The sequence below is a fragment of the Dama dama genome, chromosome 5 (assembly GCF_033118175.1).
Source record: "Dama dama isolate Ldn47 chromosome 5, ASM3311817v1, whole genome shotgun sequence".
Taxonomy (NCBI): Eukaryota; Metazoa; Chordata; class Mammalia; order Artiodactyla; family Cervidae; genus Dama; species Dama dama.
Window position 1 is genome coordinate 14,341,745 of NC_083685.1, and position 21,291 is coordinate 14,363,035.

A 21,291-nucleotide genomic window follows, 5' to 3' on the forward strand; every position below is an offset into this window, starting at 1 on the left:
AAAATCCCAAGATAGCCAACAAACCAAACTTTCAAAAGCATTCATCTACTGTACATCAATTGTAATTTAAATTCTGTAATTTCACATTTACACCATTTCCAAGGCAAAATAATTTTAAGAACAAAATGTTAACAGCAAATTTGAACCACAGTTATTCAAGAAATATTCAACCTTCTAAGGCCTAAAGACTGGATTCCAGAAAACTCTTGTTAAATTAAGTTCAGCTGCTAAACAGCTTTTCATGTGAAATATCACAAATATCTGTAAAGCCACCTATGTAAACTAAAACTATAACATATGGATTAACTTTGCTGTGTTAGTGCTATTATAAACTGATGAATCTTTTCACAAAACACATATTTGATAATCATAAAAATCTGAATTATTGTTCCAATGAATATTTTTCCAAACTCTATTTTCTTCTACTAGAGACTTTCAAGAGAAAACTATAAACTCATTACTTATATAGGTGACTTCCATATTTCTCACTTCTTTCAGCAGGACACCTAAATACATAGACTGATTAAAGCAGACTATGACCAAAGGTTTGGTTTGATATACCTAGAATGGCAGAGGTTAAATTTTATAGTCCATACACACAAGAGTTAATCAACCAAATAAGACGCCAGGTAAACTTTGGGGCACAATACTTAATCTTAGGAAAACTAAAAAGCTGGAAAAAGCTATGTGACCCTGCTATTTAAATAAAGCATCTCAACTACTAAACAACTGAACTAAAAAATTCAGTGGTTAGTTCACAGTCCCTCTAGTGTTCAACTAGTTAAATTAACAGTCTCAAAATGGTAAAGACTGCTGTTTATTTCATAACTACTAAATCTGTTCCACATATTAAATAAAATTGAATTTAAAAAAAAACAAGGTACAAAAACATATCAACAAACTCTGAAATCTTTCCCTTAAATCATTCAAGTTAAGATATAAAAACAATGAATGAATTCAGAACCATTTTCCACTGCAAGATTGATCATCAAGCACCCAGCATGATGCCTGGCACATAACAAGTGAACTATAAATATTTGATTATTGTCTGGTTCCTACTTTCAACATATAATTATTTCAAGCCATCATTTATTTTTGGTTTATTACTACTATAAAATTAGAAACAATAAGCATAAAAACTACCCTGCAAATAAAAAAAACAAATGTGGAAAGAAAAATAGGCTTATTATGGCATGTAACATGAATCTGAAGTAATCCTTGTTAATCAAATATTCCTGCCAATTGTCTATATGCAACAGTCAATAAAAAGTCAAAAACACTCTGGTCAATTAATAATTCACACACACCATACACTTACCATAATTTTCAAGGATCAGATCACCATCCCTATTTAGAACAATATGAAATACAATTTTAATTTTTTATTCTAAAATCCCTTCAGCACAGGCATAAGTATTATCAATCGTCCTTGTACTGCCAAACCCAAAAAAACAATTATGAGACAACTTATTGAAAAATCAAATGGCTACATGTTAATGTAACTAAGATGACACTGACAATGTCAGGTGAAAAGGAATTCAAATTTTATCTATAGACAGAAATTATGACCAAAACTATAAATTATAAAGTAAGTTCATAAAGATTTAAATATTTTCAAAGCAGAGTTCATTAAAGGAAAAGTATGATTATGAAAAGCATTTATTTACACAGCACTTAAAATCTATGAACTTTCCACAGTTGCTTCATGTTGTATCATAAAGTAAAGCTGTAATTCCCATAGTATAGACAAGAATAAGTCAAAGCAAATTTAAATGACTTGTCTCTAGTGAGACAAGTATCACAAGAGAGACAAGGAGTGAACATTCAATTTTTTTTTAAGTTTACGTATCATACTTATGGTCTCTACCTCTACAAAGATAAAAAATAATAAAAGAATGCTAAATTTCTTCCTGGCCTCTGCTACATTTTGGATATGAGAGAGTGAACAGGAGGGAGCAATTCAGAACCCATGACCTATACTTCTGCTGAATGCCAGCTGAGCCAAGGTGACAAATGGAAACAGAGTGATAATGATTCCTAGCCAAGAAGGTGTGATGTGCTGAAGATGGAAGGGTTCTTCAAGCATTCTCTGTGAGACAGGGCTGCATTTCATGTGTGGTCAAATGACATTTTAACTAACACATGAAATTCAAGTAACTGCAGGTATACATGCAAGTATGTTTATAAGCATCTTTGGTGGGACAGATCAACTTTGTGGATAGTTTTCGAAAAATGCCATTTTAGAATTATAGAACTAATAAAGTAACAACTTGCTATCTTAAATGTTTAGAAAACAGATGGAACCAAAAGGCTATCTTTATAACAGAAAAACAAAAGATGTATATTCACACACACACACAAAGTCTGTCAAGGATTTCACTGAAAATGTTGCCTAATAGTATACTAACTCATTTTATCATGTAGTCTACAGACATGATATTAAACAGGTCAGTAATTAAGGATTTCAGAGTGAGAAAGCTCAGTGAAAGCTTTCAATCCGATTCTATAGGAAAACATGCAGTTTACCAGTGAGCATCTCAGCCAAGCAATCTTAGCTAATGATTTCTACGTAGCAAATATGAACTCTAAGATTGGGCTGGCAATTTATAACATACAGAGGACAGCCAAGGTCATTCAATCTGTGACATACTTATAAGTTGACAAGGCTCCTGACACATAAATATCATTAAGCACTTTAATCCAATAAATACTGCTCTTCCAAAGTCCCTGTTCTACATGACAGAGGATTTTTTTCCTACTGCCCAATACTTGCTATCTACGAATGAATAAAAATAATTTATGGAAAATAATTCAATTCAATTAAGTTTAATAAAACCTTTAAAATTAAACTATAAAAAGCAATAACCCCCCAAAAATGAAGAAAATTATACTACTGTCTTTTTAATATGGAGTTAAAAGAGAAATCAATGCACCAAGAAAATCTTTCAAATGTGGTCATATACTTTCTTTATATGTCTTCTACAAGGGCATGTTTTCCTATGTGATCCAGAATACTACAAGAACTTCATAGTGTGCAATGGGGCTAGACTGATAATCTTCATACAAACTTCTCTTGAACTCATCCATTTACTAATTAACTTATCCTCAAAATATGTGCCAGGAATTATGTTGGTCCTGCAGTTACAACAATGGGCAAAGTCAGATGCAGGTCTTACCCCCAGCACAGTTCACAGCCTAAAGGGGGCTTCCCATCTCATCCTATCCAAAAATTCCCCAAATCCCCAACTACCTATTAAGTCCAAACTCCTCAGCCTAGTATTTAAGCTCTATCACCATGAGGCACAAGCATGCAGTTTCAATCAACTTATCTTTAACTCTTCCCCCATAGATATTGCAAACTTTCCCACTCTGTATCTTTGTAATTTCATATACCTGATATGTTCTTGCCGTGACACAGTCATATACCCAAATACCCAAATTCTACCCACTCTTTAAAGTTCAGCTTAAGAATCAATTGTTAGCAATCCCACTCCTGGGCATACACGCCAAGGAAACCAGATCTGAAAGAGACACGTGTACCCCAATGTTCATCTCAGCACTGTTTATAATAGCCAGGACATGGAAGCAGCCTAGATGCCCATCAGCAGACAAATGGATAAGAAAGCTGTGGTACATATACACAATGGAATATTACTCAGCCATTAAAAAGAATACATTTGAATCAGTTCTAATGAGATGGATAAAACTGGAGCCCATTATACAGAGTGAAGTAAGCCAGAAAGATAAACACCATTACAGTATACTAATGCATATATATGGAATTTAGAAAGATGGTAATGATAACCCTATATGCAAGACAGAAAAAGAGACACAGACGTATAGAACAGACTTTTGGACTCTATGGGAGAAGGCGAGGGTGGGCTGATCTGAGAGAACAGCATCGAAACATGTATATTATCAAGTGTGAAACAGATCGCCAGTCCAGGTTGGATGCATGAGACAAGTGCTTGGGGCTGGTGCACTGGGATGACCCAGAGGGATAGGATGGGGAGGGAGGTGGGAGGGGGGATCGGGATGGGGAACAAATGTAAATCCATGGCTGATTCATGTCAATGTATGGCAAAAACCACTACAATATTGTAAAGTAATTAGCCTCCAACTAATAAAAATAAATGGGGGAAAAAAAATCAATTGTTCCTCAAAGTGCTGCCTCTTTCCAAATAACTGTGTATGTTCCTCTCAGGACATTTGCAATAATGCTCTAGGTACATGTGTTATGTCCCCTATTAAGAGTGTCTGTTTCTGAAGAGCAGAGTATGTTTCTGATTCATTTCACATTCTGTACAGCACCTAAAACAATGCAGGCTCAATAAATATCTGCTGAATAAATACATGGTAACTCTAAATATTAAAGATAACTAAAGAGCAATAATACTTTACAAAGCTGAAAGGATGCTTTTAAAACATCCTTTCATACATTATTTTACTGCTGTTACAGAATACTATAAATTGAAACATGGCCCAACTGAGCTGAATCAATATTCCAGGACATCCCAGGAAGATATTCTTGCCCAAGTATATTCTACCTCATTGTCCCAACCATGCTACACTTCAAACTGATATCTGTGCACATCAGGACTAATCACAGACAGTGCTTTATTTAAGTCATTTAACCCTTTTATTGGTAAAATTTCCTTTGAAAAAGCCTAAGTCACTCAGTCGTGTCCAACTCTTTGTGAGCCCATGGACCGTAGCCCACCAGGCTCATCTGTCCGTGGGGATTCTCCAGGCGGGAAAACTGGAGTGGGTAGCCAGTCTCTTCTCCAGGGGATCTTCCCTACCCAAGGATCGAACCGAGGTCTCCCATACTGCAGGCGGATTCTTTACCATCTGAGCTACCAATGGTTTATGCTTATTAAGAATGGGTTTAAGGGCTCTGGCTATCTGAGTTCTGGTTAATGAAACCTTTTCTATAGCAACCAGGTACATTTTCCAACCCCAGATGTGCTACTGGAATCAAGGGCTCCTCCTTGTTACACTCTTCATGAAACCAAGAAACAGCCTGATAAATGTCTCCATAAAAGTCATTGCCAACAAATGTTCCTTCCTTCCTGAACAGAGTTGCATGTAATTTGTCCAAGGATGCCAAGGCAGGCGCCCTTTCCATTATTAATATCTACTAGGCTACTTTTAAAACAAGTTAAAAATACACTGCCTAAAACTGAACAGACAGTATCTAAATTTTTCTCCTTTAGACTAAATATATTTCAACGTGAATAATCTGCCCTCTTATAAATAGCAAACATCAAAGCTGCTTACATATAAACAAGCCCAAGATTACTAGTGAAAAAATAATCTTAATGAAGAGACCTCATCTTGATGATGTTCACACTTTCCTTCTTCAGGCAGTCACTCTACAAATATTTACATATTTCTTACTGAAGGGAGAGAATAAGCCTTCAAGAAGATTAGCAAAAAGTCTTACCTCCCCCTAAGGCTAGTAAAGCCATAAATAAAGCTAATGTTTTAATGAAATATATTTTGCATATGACATTATATTAAATAGGAGGAAGGGGTTTTTCATGACCAATCTGTGAATATGCTACCTTTCAACTTACCACTGTATACACACAATCCTTTTCAACACAAAAGCACTCTATCCAATTTTTAATCTTAATATTTAATTTGTTTTAAGTCAAGCCAGTTTAGCTGCATGATCAACTGCAAACCGCAGGTATTATTCTACCACAACAGCCTGGCAACTGGCTCATATTCAGTTACACTATCACAGCACCCCAAAAAAAAAAAAAAAACCTAACTGTATGATCATGTGGCTATTGCAGAAGGCCTTTAAACTCAATCCTAGGTGGGCCTCAAGGAGGATAATGCTTATTCTGTTGAAGTCACAAACAAATCACAGTACGACAGAGCCAGGATCAAAATGAGACCCAACTATACAAAGAGTACATTTAATCAATGTTGGGTTTATAAGAAATAGGTATGTGGCCCAGTATTTGTGGGAAATTGTACAAAAATATTTACATAGATGAAGCAGTAAAGAGAATTACTAAACACTTACTAGCCACAATGATATTCAATGAAAAACTCTTCAGGTAGCATGAGGACAATTTTAGGCATGAAATATTTAAAGGAACAGAATCCAATTTCATAATTCTCTAGCGCTTAAAACATTTCTAAACCTTTGAGATGGGAGGAGGGAGGAAAGAAACATATACTATGTGTTATTTCTGCCATTAAAACACCTTTTATTCAGAACAAAAAATTTTAGCTCCTAACTGAATCATTTTGCTGTTCACCTGAAACACTGCAAATTAACTATACTCCAATATAAAATACAAATTCAATTTAATATTTAAAAATACTAATAAATAAAGTCAAAAAACATAAGCCCTGTCCAGAATTAAGCAAATCAGTGTTCTTTCTGTAAGTTCAGAAAATAGGTTTTATTAGATACATAGATAATAGAACTCTAATAGTTTATTTTAAATGATACGGTAGAACTGATCTACTCTATAAAATGAGTAAATCACACAGTTTATGTTACATATAGCTTTACAGACAACAATGGTTTTAATTTTAAAAGGTATAAAGTATGGATTTGAGTCCCATTACAACTAGTGATATGACTAAGTCATGGACTTTTACAAGCATCCATTTCCCTTTGGATATGCTAACTTAAATGTATGAATGGGACAGGACACTTAAGGAGTCCTCTCAATGATGAACCACCAAGATTCAGCCCCACTTCCTTCCTTCCTTTAAAAAACCTAGTTTTATTTTAGAGACTTTTAACTTTATCTTCTATATAAAACACCTCAAACAGTAAGACTGACTGAATATGACAGCAAAGGATTTGCTTGTAAATTGTGTAGCAAAAAGTGTTTTGCTGTCTAATGTGTAATTTTATATCTACATCACTCATTTTAATCTCCAAATATGTATTTTTTCTTGAATTAATTAGGCCTTTAAATTCAACTAAATATGTTAACTTTTTCTCTAATTTAGCACATTTTAGTTTCTTAGATCAACACCTCTAAACAAGAGATAAAGAAGTTGCTTTACTGGACAAAGAAATCTTTATAGTACTTTAATGCATAGGAACCTATTTTAAATCTTAAAAGTATTCTATTAAAATAGAACAAGATTTTGAACTGTGTTCACTAAAACTACTTACGTAATCAATCAAAAAGAGAAAAACAAAAGCTGGAATACACCAAGAAAGTTTATCTACATTTAGGTTAACTTGCAACCCTACTTGTGGTGGTGACTTTAACACCTCATTACTGGGGAATTTTATTCAGGTTTACTTTATAGAGTAGGTAATTTTATATATAATGCTTATATATACTTATCAAAATATAAATCTACACACACAGACACATACCCTGCAAATCAAATGATTAGATTTAACTTTTCCCTAAAGCAACCATCTTTAAAGTATAATTTTTCTCACCAACTGTTTAATTTTCATATCATTAGAACATAAGTCCTTTACATGCTATTTCACTACAATCTCTATATAAATGTCTCATTTTTCATAGAAAAAACTAATTACATGGTTCAGTAAGTTGCCTGTGGTAACACATCGATTTTATTTACATTCAAAAGTTAGCCTTCAGCTTATTCTCTCAATTTTCAAGCACATTTAGCTTAATAATTCTATTTAATCCATTAGATCTTTTCCTATTCTTCATATGAAAGAATTCTGAAACCTTAACCACAATTTTACAATATAAATTTAGTGCTTACCAAAGTCTTAATAAGTATTTTACTTTCTCTTTTAAGAATAAAATGTATAATTTTCTATTAAATCTAATATTTCAGTAATTAGACACTAGAATCACTTGTATAATCATACAATGAAAATTATTACTATTTTGTAGTTTTTAGCAAGCTAATTCTTTCGAAACAAAACACAGTGAAAACAAGGAATACTTACTTTGTAACTACTCAAAACTAGCTACCATTTACCACTTGGTTCATGTTTTCCATCAAAGTGTTTGCTTCTTTTGAAACACAAATGTATTTTTCTATTATCCTCCACAAAGTAAAAGAAAATATGAAAATTAAAGTAACATTTACTTTTCAGATACACTGTGTTAACAATCTCAAGAATTATTAATGACATGTAATGAAATCTCCATATAAATGTTGACACATAAAATATTAATATTAGAAATCTAGAATGTTGTAGAATGGTGTAATTCACTTGTTTTCAAAATCACCAGATTTATACACTTGAAGAATAAATAAATGCAAACAATGTGAAAAAATCTTTTTCAATCTAGCCAGAGATTAATTTTAATGAATCATAAATGAACTACAATAATGACAAAACAGATAGAAAAACAGAGTGGAAAGTCCGGGATCAGAAGAAATTTCTTTAGAAGAAATTTTCAAACTGAATGACATTTTATCTAATTTCACCCTTATTAATTTTATACATAAAGGTGTCATTATGTTCTTTTTCATTTCAACTGAGAATAAATCCATTTACAATGTTGACTAAAATTAATTTCATTTAGTCAAAGATAATCAGAAATCACCAAAACCCAACTGAAAATTCAGACTGTTAAGATACACATACACGGTAATACATTCCTGCATACTTCACTGTCTATGATTTTATGAAAATTCAATGCCAACACTTCTCTTTTTAGTATTCTAAGCAATAAGTGGCTATTAATTTTCAGAGTTTGGCTTGATCATCATAATTTGCCTTTGCGAGCTCTTGAATGTTTTTCATCCTTTCTTCTCTCCTCTGCCTGACACCCATCTTTCTTATGACTTAAGAACAATCTTCATTTGAACTTTTCACTGCTTTTGTAAAAGCAGATGATTCAAGAAGTCTTCTGTTTTTAAATAGGCTCAAAGTTAGGTTCTTCCTCAAGCCAGAGTGAAAAGTTTTTGGGGAAAATAGCAATCACAGTCTCAAAGTTTTGCCCCAAACTTACTTAACAGTTAACAAAAGTAGGAGGGCATCTTTACACTGGATATTTACACCTTAACTGAGAATCAAAAACAGAAACAATAATGCCTTAACTAGGTTTCAATCTCCTCACATTACCAAATAATTCAAAATTTCAAGTGTATTTATTATAAATCAACCTTCTGAAAGCATAAATCATGCTATGTTAGAACCATTTAAGAGGCTTCTCATTCATTCATTCAGCGAACGTTATTAAGCATATATACAACTAATCCGTATAAGATACTTCTTCTGGACCAGGAGTTCTTTGGGTCAAGCCATCTCCAATCCCTAGAAGTCTGTGCTTGTTCTTTGTATGATTTTGGACTCCAAGATTGCATGTCGTTCCCATTACTGACTAACAGGCAATGAAATGACCAAACAATTGTGTTTATAAAATGATTCTGTTTGGCAGATAAGAAGTCAATTTAGCATAATATATTATTCTCTAAAAATCAAATTGAAAAATGTGGGAAAGAATTTAGTCAAGCAAAAAGAGCAAAGTTATAATAAAATAAAATTGGCAAAAACTATCAATACAAAGTTCAGTACATAGTCATTGGTATTTTTTAACTTAAATCTGTATCCTAAACTAAAAACATTTAAGGTCATAACTCAATTTAGAGTAAAATATTACAATATTATGGTCTTCCTGTCTGTCTTCAATCTTATATATAATCTTTCTAATTATCTCTTTCCTGATCAAAAACCTGTAACAATTCCTCAAAATCTATCAGATTAAGTCCTTGCTTCAGTGAACTCCACACTATGGCCCACCTCCCCACTTTTTGTTTCCCCCAACTATCTCACTCATACCCCACGTTCTGGGCAAGCCTGCCTCTTCCACAGTTCATTCACTGCCCGAAGGCCCATTTATAGAGGCTACTTTCTCTGACTAGGGCAAATTCCATTGCAACCTATGTAACAGATGCATCCTCTAAGACACCGCAAGCCTCATAGCCTCTGGGCTTCACCCCTATCTCCCTATTCTCTTTCCCTGAGGTTGCATCTGGTACTTCTGCGAGATCCCTAACTTAAACATTTGCGGCTTACTCCACTGTATCATCATTATGGACTCATTTAGCTGCTTCCACAGTAAGACTGTGAGCTCCTTTAAAGATGAGGATTCCTTTTTACACATCCAGGGCTGATCACAGCTCTTGCCTAATAGACTGAATAAGCAGACCAGAAACCAAGAAGGTTTCTCACTAGGACTCACAGTGTTTTTGTGAAAACTTTATAGAACACTTATTTATGCATTAATCCTGGAATTGAGGGCTTCCCTGGTGGCTCAGATGGTAAAGAATCCACCTGCAATGCAGAATACTTGGGTTCGATCCCTCGGCTGGGAAGATCCCCTGGAGGAGGACACGGCAACCCACTCCAGTAGTCTTGCCTGGATAAACCCCATGGACAGAGGAGCCTGGCGGGCTACAGTCCATGGGGTCGCAAAGAGTCGGATACGACTGAGCGACTCAGCACATCACACACCTGGAATTGAATGTTTGCTCGTGTGGAACACAGTCCATCTACTATATTTCTCTTATATACTTACAGTGTTCCCTGCATTATACATATCTGTGTGCCTGTCTTATACCCTTTTCAGACTATAATTTATCAAGGGTAGAGATTTCAAAGCCCTATAATTGGACCTGCTGATACAGGTACTTAGAGATGGACACAAAGAAGGAAATACTTGTATATTCAGTATTCAGCCAATGTCCTTCGATACCTCTATGTGGAGAAGGCAGTAAAGTTACAAATCTACATTACAGGGATCCAACAGAGTCAAATCTTAAAGTTCTGACCTCTTTATAACATAATTTAAGGTTTGTTATGAAATTCTGTTTACAGACTCTATCTATCTAGACAAATTACCTATGAGGAAGAACATCTTCGCTGCTCTCTAATAGTTTACTATTCTGAGTTATTCAACATTAACAAACTCAAAAATGATTACTTCAACTTAAAAGTATACTTTAAAAAACTAGTATTTGACAAACATCAGCAAATACTGATGTTTTACTGCACAGACCAACTGCCAGAATGTTTTCATTTTAATGTCTGAGTTAACTCCTGGCACTGCAGTAGAAGCAGTAGTTACAATTCTAGATTAGCTTGTTCTCTGTGCTGTTCTGAGTACTTAGTTCTTGTAACCCAATTTAGAGTGAGGAAACTAAAGCACAAATAAGGTAAATAACTAAACCAAAGATACAGAGCAAGCAAGTCAATAAGCAGGGATTCAAACCCAAGCCTCTGAACCACTATGCTATACAATATAAACAACAACTCCCTAATCAAGAGCCCAAAAGTGTTTATCCAAGTGACAGGGACCAGTTATAAATGTGTCTTAGTCTTCTCATAGACTATTTCATAGGTATTTTAAGCATTTGAACAAAAAATGTAAAATAAAACTATGTGTATCCTATAGGATTATTCTCCTTCTGCATATATTTAAATCCAACGCTTTGTGACATTTCTTAGTAGAATGCTATTTGGGCTAAGCTGTAAAAACAAAGGTAAATGCCTAATAACATAACTAAAAAGCATTTTAAAGGACAGTAAAATGTCCTTTAAAAAGAGAATGCTACTATGGAATTTACAAAGATGGTAACGATAACCCTAGATGCAAGACAGAAAAAGAGACACAGATGTATAGAACAGACTTTTGGACTCCATGGGAGGAGGCGAGGGTGGGCTGACCTGAGAGAACAGCATGGAAACATGTATATTATCAAGTGTGAAACAGATCACCAGTCCAGGTTGGATGCATGAGACAAGTGCTCGGGGCTGGTGCACTGGGATGACCCAGAGGGATGGGATGGGGAGGGAGGTGGGAGGGGGGTTCAGGATGGGGAACACATGTAAATCCATGGCTGATTCATGTCAGTGTATGGCAGAAACCACTACAATATTGTAAAGTAATTAGCCTCCAACTAATAATTGGGAAAAAAATAAAAATAAAAAAAATAAATAAAAATAGAATGTTACAAATAATGGTACCATTATTTTAATATTAAAGGATCCTGACAAAATTCATTTTAGCCAAAATGGAATCATTCTTACACATACTAGAGAATGAAACAGACTGCAAGTATCCTAAATTTGTGTGACTACCATGACAATACTCCCCTGGTATCCTTTTTTCATGATTGTTCTACATGTCATATTCTCCCTCACTTGAAACAAAGCAGTCTTTATGTCACTCATTTTTCTAATTAAGTTTCATATATTTCCTAATATTAGTTGAAACATGAAACTACTCTTTGCAACCACTTTTACCTACAGAAAAGATCATTTGCCTTGATCTAATAACTGTCACACATTCAACATATTAAAAAGAGTAGATGTACTTAACAAAGTTATGATTGTTTCATCACTCTAATACTTCCCCGGTGACGTACCAAAAAATAAACAGTTTACACTGTTTTCAGACTCAATAGGGAAGAAAATTAAAAAGCAATCATTCTCAGGTGAAAACATTCATAAGACACCGTTAAGTGAAAAGGGCTGAGTTACAAAACAGTATGATACCACTTCCATTTATACACAGAAACACCAAACATTAAAACCTGCTATAGACTTCAGGATTCTTGTTTCTTTGTTCTCTTCCTTTGGCAGTTCTGTCTTCCTAATTTTCTAATTAAAATGTAGTATTTCTGTAATTTATAAAACGATCTAAAAGAATTTAATCTTAAATATTTACCATTAAAAAAAAACACTTAAAACATGGACAAATGTACATAGGCAATCTATAGAACTATAAAATACTCAAACAGGCTACATCTTTCTGTTAACACAGTAACAAAACCCATGAGAAATAACACAGTAATTTAGTAAGTTATTTCTAAAAACACTGACCATGTGCCTTTTTGGTACGGATAAATAACTTTATACATCAACTAAAAAAGCCTAAATAACAGTTGGGTTTGGTTTCATCTTCATTATAAAATGATTATTTGTGTTGCTAACAGTAAAGACCAGACCAAAAAGTTAAAACATAAAAGGACCAACAGGGAGTAAAGAAAGAGAATGAGACTGAGTCAGAAGCAATCATGGAAAATGAAGGGAAAGAAACGGAAAAAAAAAAAAGCTATATTCCTCTACCACATGTACAAAATGTTGTGAAAGAAGAAAAAGATATGCTTTGATACCTAAATGGACAAATATAAACGCTATCTTTTAGGAGGTATCTTATTTTAAAAACTCTGATTAAACAGAAACCAGATGTTTAAAACTAATTTTACCTGAGTTCACTGCAAACTACATGTAATAAGCTTTAAAATGCATATAATTCCAAGATTTTGCTGACTAACCAGCTAAGTAAGCAATCTTACCCAGAATAGATTCTTATATATATAAACCAAATATTCTAAAAAACTATGGGAGAAAGGTTTGAGCTGAACAAATGGACCATAAAGTAAACAGCTCAATTAGTCCACTGTGGTTTACTGCCCTCTGGCTGTTGTGGCAGGAGATATCACAGATAAAAAAAGTGGCTGTAAAGAAAAGGGAGGAAGGTGTCAAGCAGAAGTTGGCAGGAAATCCTTTAAGGAAATTTAGAAGCTTTAAAACAGATCCTCAGATACATTAAAGTTAGTTTTACTCCTTCCTATAAAAAACATTAAATATACGCAGTAACAAAACATTTCAAACACTAACCAAAATTTTTCAACCACAAATTAATAAGACTGATTTAGACATTATAAATGCTGGCTCTAGGAGACTAACAAGTCAAAAAGAGTTAATGGCCTATCCGAACTAAAAATCACCATTAGCCCTGATTTAGAAAAATTCTTTAGCCTACTAGATGAAAACATTTAAGGAAAGAGGTAAAAAAGTTTTACTAGAAATTCAAAGAATATCAATAAAATTTCCTCTGGTTATAAACTGGTGGTAAATACAAAAAGTATCAATAGCTCAGAAAAATCAAAGTCTTATATTAATTCAAAATTTCCATATATTAGAGGTAATCTGAAGTTAAACGTTAGGCAGCATTAGAGCAAATAATTCCTGAAATCACCTACTTACATAAAAAGCAGGACAAAACACAGGAAAACTTGCTACATCAAAACCAGAGTAGATTCGTTACATGAATCTTTCTTCAAATACATTATGCAATGACACCTCCTAATTCTGTCCAATAAGGCTTGCACTAAGTTTCTATTATCACTTTACAATTTTCCACCAGAGTTCAGCTGGCAAAAACCGTAACAGCAGGAGTCCAAAAAAGAAAAAAAAAAAATTCTTTTCATTTCACTGACTTGCTAATAACTCACATTTCACTATCATTTTAATACAGTAGATCTTAGCCTCAATTCCAACCCAAACACCCAGGGGATACTATACTTTAATAGAGTGGATCACAAGGTACTGATTCCCACCCAGTATGAATGGGCAAGAATCTGAAAAAAACAGGGGTGAAAAGAAGAGGGGTGAGAGTAAGGAGGTTCCTTTGACACAAACCCATTAAACACTTGAATTTTTCTTCTCAGCAAGTCTTAATAACCTTTTCAGAACTTACCACTATTCAAAAAATATATAATGCAGATAACTTTAAAAAAAAAAAAAAAAAAAAACTTACCCTGTAGTTCATGATGTATTACACCCACTAGATTGGGTTCGTCTCCCCACCAGAATATCCATAACTCTTTGCAATCTGGTTTGACATCACGGCGCCATACACACAGCAAGTTGGCTTGGAGACAGCGGATGAAACTTAACAGGATTGGATCATCTTGGGCTGGGGCTGAAATTATGGGTCCACAGTCCCCGTGCCCTCCAAAATTGTACCTACGCCATTTGATTCCCGTGAGTTCAGCCTGGAAAAAGAAAATTACAATTTTGACTGTTTTCTTCACATAAAGAACACTAAAAACAGGCTTCAATACAGAAAAATAAATCTGCTAAAAATAAATATTTACAGTACACTTCATTACCATAAGATTTCTTACACTGAGGAATTTCTGTCAATCCTTGATTTTTTTTTAAGGGGGTAAAAAGTTCATTTCTTCCTATCAAGATTTCTACATATATTACCTATCAAAATACAGCAAAAAAGTAATCATTATTTCCTGTTGAACCACTTTTTACCTATTATTTACTATAAAGTCCCTATACATAAAATTTTCTATATTATTATTCCTTATGTAACTCATAAATTACATTTAGAAATCAAGTAAGAGTCTGTAGAACTGGAATAATTTCTTTCAAAGAATTTCCCCAATTTCATCCCATCCAGAAACTATACTTTAAATCTTTTTTAATCAGGGAAATACAATGCAGTAACACAGTAGTTCATTATGAAAGCCTATAAATAACCTGCTAATAAACTAATGGAATGTTATCAACAATTTATTCCTGCTATTTAGTTTGCGGCACACAGAAAAGCTTTCCTTCTATAACAACAACCCGGTGTAGTTTGATCTTTGGTTTTTTAAACACATTTTAAAACATAGTAACTTTAAACCAGCTGAGAGCAGATCCTCTACCTTTGATCTGTCTTGTGAATTTGTATTCTAAAATTTCTTAAGTATTAGGTTTAAAAAGAACTAAGTTTCAAGGATGTTTCAACACAAACAAAAGTTGAATTCCTTACTTAACTAAGAACTACAACTATGTATTCAAAACTGATAGTAAAACTGATTCATAACATAATTCTGTACCAAAGAATCCATGTATCCCTTGCATTTAACCCTTACTCACTCATATTCCCCCTCCTCACACCACTCCCAACAACCAAGTTAGTAATTTTTGTCAAGAAGTTGCTTTTCGAAAAACAAGTACCACAGGTGAGGAAAATAACTGTTACCTTCTACTAACATAACTAAAACAAGCTGAAGTCCTAAAACAATCACTATAATGAACATCTCTAGGAAAAAATTATCAAGTTTTCTTCAATCCCCAAAAAAGCTTCACTAAAGAAAAAATGATTCCAAAAATACTAACATCCAAACTAGAACTGTCTGAAATTCACTAATTTTTCCTTTCACAGTATCAGATGTGGAAATCTAATCTTTAATGAAAATTCTCAGTAAAACCTGGTATTGGCATCATTTAGGCTTTCTCCTTGGACCACTTGGTTTTTCCTCCAAATAAATATACCTGGCCAAGGAAAAGGTTCAAACAAAAAAGTGAACTAATCACACAAGAAATAATTATTTTCCATTATCATATGAGAAATAATTATCAGCATCATACTTTCCTGTTTTTCTATACATAAACATTTTAAAGTTTACATGTTTTCATATCCTTTTTCATTTACTATAACTATTTTTATATATTACTAATTACCATTCAAAAATAATTAATATTTTCATACTATTCACTGCTTGGAGAAAACAATTTATTCAATAACAACTGGACAGTCTTCATTTTTCTCACTATTATATTTGTTATTAACTGGCGAATATCCTTTAACATTTTCCTCAACTATTTCCTTAGGAGAGATTGTTGGGTACAGAATTACCAAAGACTACAAATATTTTAGTCTTTGGTAGACTCACAAAAGAATGCTACCATACTGCTTTTCAGTAGTCTCATCAACACAAATAACCTCCTCCCAAACTGCCTATCTTTAAAAACTCCTATCAGTTTAATAAAATGGTATGTCCTTGTACTAACTGGTAGTCCTCATTCCACTTAGAGAAAATCATTATCATATATTTGATCTGATTGGGGCCAGTATTCCTGGGTTTGACTTCCAGCTCTGTACTTACTAGCTGGAGGTAGAAGTACCCAGCAAATCATTTAATCTTGGTCTTTCAGTTCCCTTACAAGTGAAATGAGAATAATGGTATTCAGAATTGATTAGGTGAGTTCATACACAGACAGCACTTAGGACAGTGCCTGGCACACGGCCAAAAATGATACTGCTATCCTTACTAGCAGGACTAGTGTAGTTGTACCGCTTCCCTTTAGTTGTCTGTTTTCTATCATATGGATTTGTTTCTTCAAATAAAAGCAGTATGTATGTGTCTGTTTGTTTTAATCAGAAAGCCTAAGATCAAGTTTTAAATATGTATCAAAGAAGGTATCTAAATAAAAAGACGAAGTGGGAGCAACTGAAATCAGAAAAGTAGAAGACTTGTTCAATCACTCAGTTGTGTCCAACTCTGTGACCCCATGGGCGGTAGCCAGCAAGGCTCCCCTGTCCATGGGATCTGGGGGTTGCCATTTCCTCTTCCAGGGGATCTTCCCCACCCAGTGATTGAATCAGTATCTCCTGCACTGCAGGCAGATTCTTTCCCACTAGAAGACTAACTTTTCTTTCATCACATAAACAAGCATTCTATGCCCAAAGATCCTGAGGAAGTGAGGGGAGGGAGGTAAGGAGGGGGAATGAAAATATACCAATGAATTTGAACCACTCAACAGCCCACAGGGTCACAAAGAGTCAGACACAACTGACAGACTAACACTAATGTTTACACTAACCATATTTAAAAGGTTAGAAAATTTAAATATATCAGATATTTAAACATCAGGTGAGTCAGTTCCCAAGAAAATCTATGAACCGCTATTCACTCACAAGAATACTTTCACCTGTAACATCCAATACGGCTCAGCAGACAAAAATATTTGGCTTTGATTCAGGAGAATGGTTTCCTAATCCTAGCACTTCCACTAACTTCCTATCAGTGCTTCTATGGTCTCAGTGGTAAAAGAAAGCCGCTGCCACCTGCTCTCTATCTTTATGGAGTTGTTCTAGCAAGTGATATAATACAAATGCAAGTGACATTACTTCAAAGCTACAAACTTAATCTCTTCATAACCAATTCAGCCAGAAGTACTAAAAATGTCCAGTCATTTAAAAACAATTTATCCCTTTACCTTAAAGCTAAAATTAAATATCACTATACCAATCTTCACTGGAAAATGTAACAATGAAACACCATTCAAGCCTAACATATACCTAAGTATAAAATGAATGTTCAAAGATTTAGCTTTACATTTTGAATTAGTATTTGATAAGAGGAAAAATGATTGAAACACTGTCCATGAAAAAAAATTCTATCATGGATGTATATTCAATTACACTATTAAAATATGTCCTTATATGCCATGATCATGTTTATAGTTAAAAATCAATTCCACACAAAGGTCTGTTGACTCAATTTCTGACGTATATTTCCAAGACTCAATATTCTTGAAGCAATCATCTAAAATATTTCTAGATGCAAGTTATCCCCAAAATGCAATTATTTCTCACTGTCAAAGATGAACAATCCACATTTATATTTAAGATTGTTGTTGTTCAGTTGCTAAGTCGTGTCCAACTCTTATAACCCCATGGACTATATAGCCTACCAGGCTCCTCTGTCAATGGAATTCTCCAGACAAGAGTACTGGTGTGGGTTGCCATTTCCTTCTCCAGGGGATCTTCCCGACCCAGGGATCAAACGTGCATCTCCTGCGTTGGCAGGTGGATTCTTTACCACTGAGCCACCAGGGAAGCCCTAAGCTTAAGATTACATAGTTTTTAAAATATAGAATCAAAAGTATAAATATATAAGTATTTTTATTCATCACCTACTTAATACCAGGCACCAAAGCAAGGTCTTCACATAAAATTTCTAATATGAGGCACCATACTAGGCTTCATATGTAATTTCTACATATGAGGCCTTCATATGTAATTTCTAATCTTGGCCAACAGCTAAAGAAATTAGAAGTCAGAAAAATTAAGTAACTCTTCCAAAACCACACAGGTAGCAACTGGCAAATCCTAAACATAACTGAATTTAAAGCATAAATTCTTTCTACTCTGCCATGATGTTTCATAGGGCTAATGGTAACAAATAGCCCTACAGGATTATAAAATAGTACAAAGAAACTGTCATCAACTCAATTTAGCAATGACAAGAGCTCATGCCCATACTTTCTAATTTAAGAAAGTTCATGAATCTTTCTTCACTCTTCCTGAGTTATTAAGAAAACTAGTATAAGACTGCTCACTACACCATCCCATAAATAGAAGAGATTAATTTCACTCAGATAATTACATACTCCTGTACATGTTACCACTGTAAGACCATATCCACACAGGCTAATTCTTAGGGTATGCATAACAAACCAAGAAAATAACTACTCTAATAGCAACAGAGACTGGAGGGAAGTTTGCTCGGCAATGGCTAGTATCAGCTGCATCGGTAGTCAAGGTCCTTGGGGAATTGAACTTCACCAGACGAGACTCTCCTGGCCAAAACAGTAGTTCAATTCAGAATGGTTCTAACTAAATTGCAACAGAATCAGGATAAATGCATTTTTTTATGACATGAATGTATTTAAAGAAAATGTATATTGATTCTTAACATCCTACTCTTTAGGTACTAATGTAGGAAGTGAGCTGATAAATTTTCCCACTGGAGGTCACTTATTTGCACTGACCCATTGCAATCAGATCCCTTGTGACCAACATACATCAATACTTGCAAAGCGGCTCTCCAAAGTTAAAACTGTATTCAGAGGCCATGGAATAGAGTCAAACTAACATAACTTGATAAGAATGAACCCCAGGTGGATTATGAAAGAACACTGGCTGCAGGTCAGGAGACGGAGGCTCTAGTCCTAGTTTTTCAACTATTTACCTAAACGGTATCAGAAATCTCCATCTCAGGGCACCATGGATGGCTTCCCGACCTGTAAGGTAATATGGTTGACCTAGATACTATAAAGAGCTCACGTCTCCTGACCCAAGCTAATTACATCCCACTCACAAAGGCGACTTGTAAATGAAACTGACTCTCATTAGAGACATTTGAATTTTCAAGATATAGTTGAAATAAAGATTTCTCAAACTACAGAACAAGCAGCTTAATATCAATCCTTGGCAGGATTCTAGGGTGATCTGTAGAAAAGGCAGATGTGATCATTTGGGACTAATGTGAGTACACGAGGATATTTCAAGTCTGCCTCACACCACTTCCTCCTGTGATAGGGTTACTGTGCTAGCAGATCAGAGAAATACAGCTAACAAACATATTAAGTCACCTCTCAACTGAGTCAAAGGAAAGAAAAAAGTTAGGATAATAGAAAACGTCTGTTAAAACATAACTAATCAGCTCCAGGTAAAGATGGCAGAACAAATACACACATCTGCTTTTGCTCTCTCTTAAATCCCTCAAAAAACCCAGTAAAGAAGTTTGTTTCTTTGTTTTGTTCCCTTAAATCATAAAATCACAATAGTAGGTAGGTAGCAGAGACAAGAGCATCCAGATTTTTAAAGGTAAGAAGCCAATGCTCAAGAGGTCAGGAGCCTTGTAATGCCTAAGAAAACTGAATCTGGGCTGTGGAGAAAGAAGAGCTACAACCCAATTTACACAGAACAATAAACACAGGTACAGTCGTCCCTCAATATCCATGGGGGATTGGTTCCAGGACACTCCACAAATTATCAAAATCTGTGGATGCTAAAGTAGTTTAAACAAATAGTGCAGAATTTGCATTTAACCTATGCATATCATTTAACCTATGCATATCATTATCAAAGAACTAAAAGGGCTCTTAGAAATTTTAAAACAATGATGCCAGAAATAATAAAACATCCACAGAAGGGCTGGAAGAAGATAAAGTTTCTCCCAGAAAGTAAAGCAAATAAAAATAAATAAAAATGGGAGGGTGGGGGGAGATAAAACTAGAGGATCAGCCCAGGAAGTTCAAAACCAAATAAAAGAGCTTTCAGAAAGGGAAAACACAGAAAATGAAAAAGAGGAAATGACCAATAAAATGATTCATGAAAATTGTGAGGGGTGGAGAGGTAAGGGTGGGGACAAAGGAAGAATGCGAATTTCCAGATTGCAAGGGCAGAGTAGAACAGAGTAGAAGAGACTCACAGAAAGCATATTACTGTAAACTTCCAACACTGCAGACAAAGAGAAGCACCTCAAAGCTCCCATATAGTACACAGGGGTCAGGAATCAAAAGGATTTCTGACTTCTCAACAGAAATATTAGAAGTAAAAAGGCAATGGTGTAGTATCTCCAAAATTCTAAAGAAAAAGTATACCAAACTAAACATCTATGCCATTCTAAATTATCTATGAAGTGCAAAAGCAGAATACATTTTAGAGTATGCAACGTGTTTAAAAAAAAAAAAAAAGGCATCCTTTCTTAGGAAGCTACTGGAGGCATACTCCATGAAAAGGAGGGAATGAATAAACCCTAAGTAGCCATGAGATTTAGGAAATAGATTCAACATGGGAGGGTGCAAACGAAGCCCTAAGATTACAGGCAATAATCAGATGATCCCAGGTTGTGAACTGTGCACCAGTTAGAGGGCAACCAATCCAGATTATAAGAGGTCAGATGGCTCCAGGGAAGACCCTGTCATGAATCTGGAAC

General features: G+C 34.5%; 1 protein-coding gene across 3 annotated transcripts in view; it reads right to left on the minus strand.

The window, feature by feature from the left end:
• MED13L (mediator complex subunit 13L) overlaps window positions 1-21,291 on the minus strand; it is a 289,944-nt gene that overhangs the window by 242,910 nt on the left and 25,743 nt on the right. For all 3 annotated transcript variants that reach the window (XM_061141858.1, XM_061141857.1, XM_061141856.1), the window contains exon 2: window positions 14,535-14,772. In XM_061141858.1, the coding sequence (XP_060997841.1) occupies window positions 14,535-14,772 (238 nt within the window). The remainder of the gene's footprint in view (window positions 1-14,534; window positions 14,773-21,291) is intronic.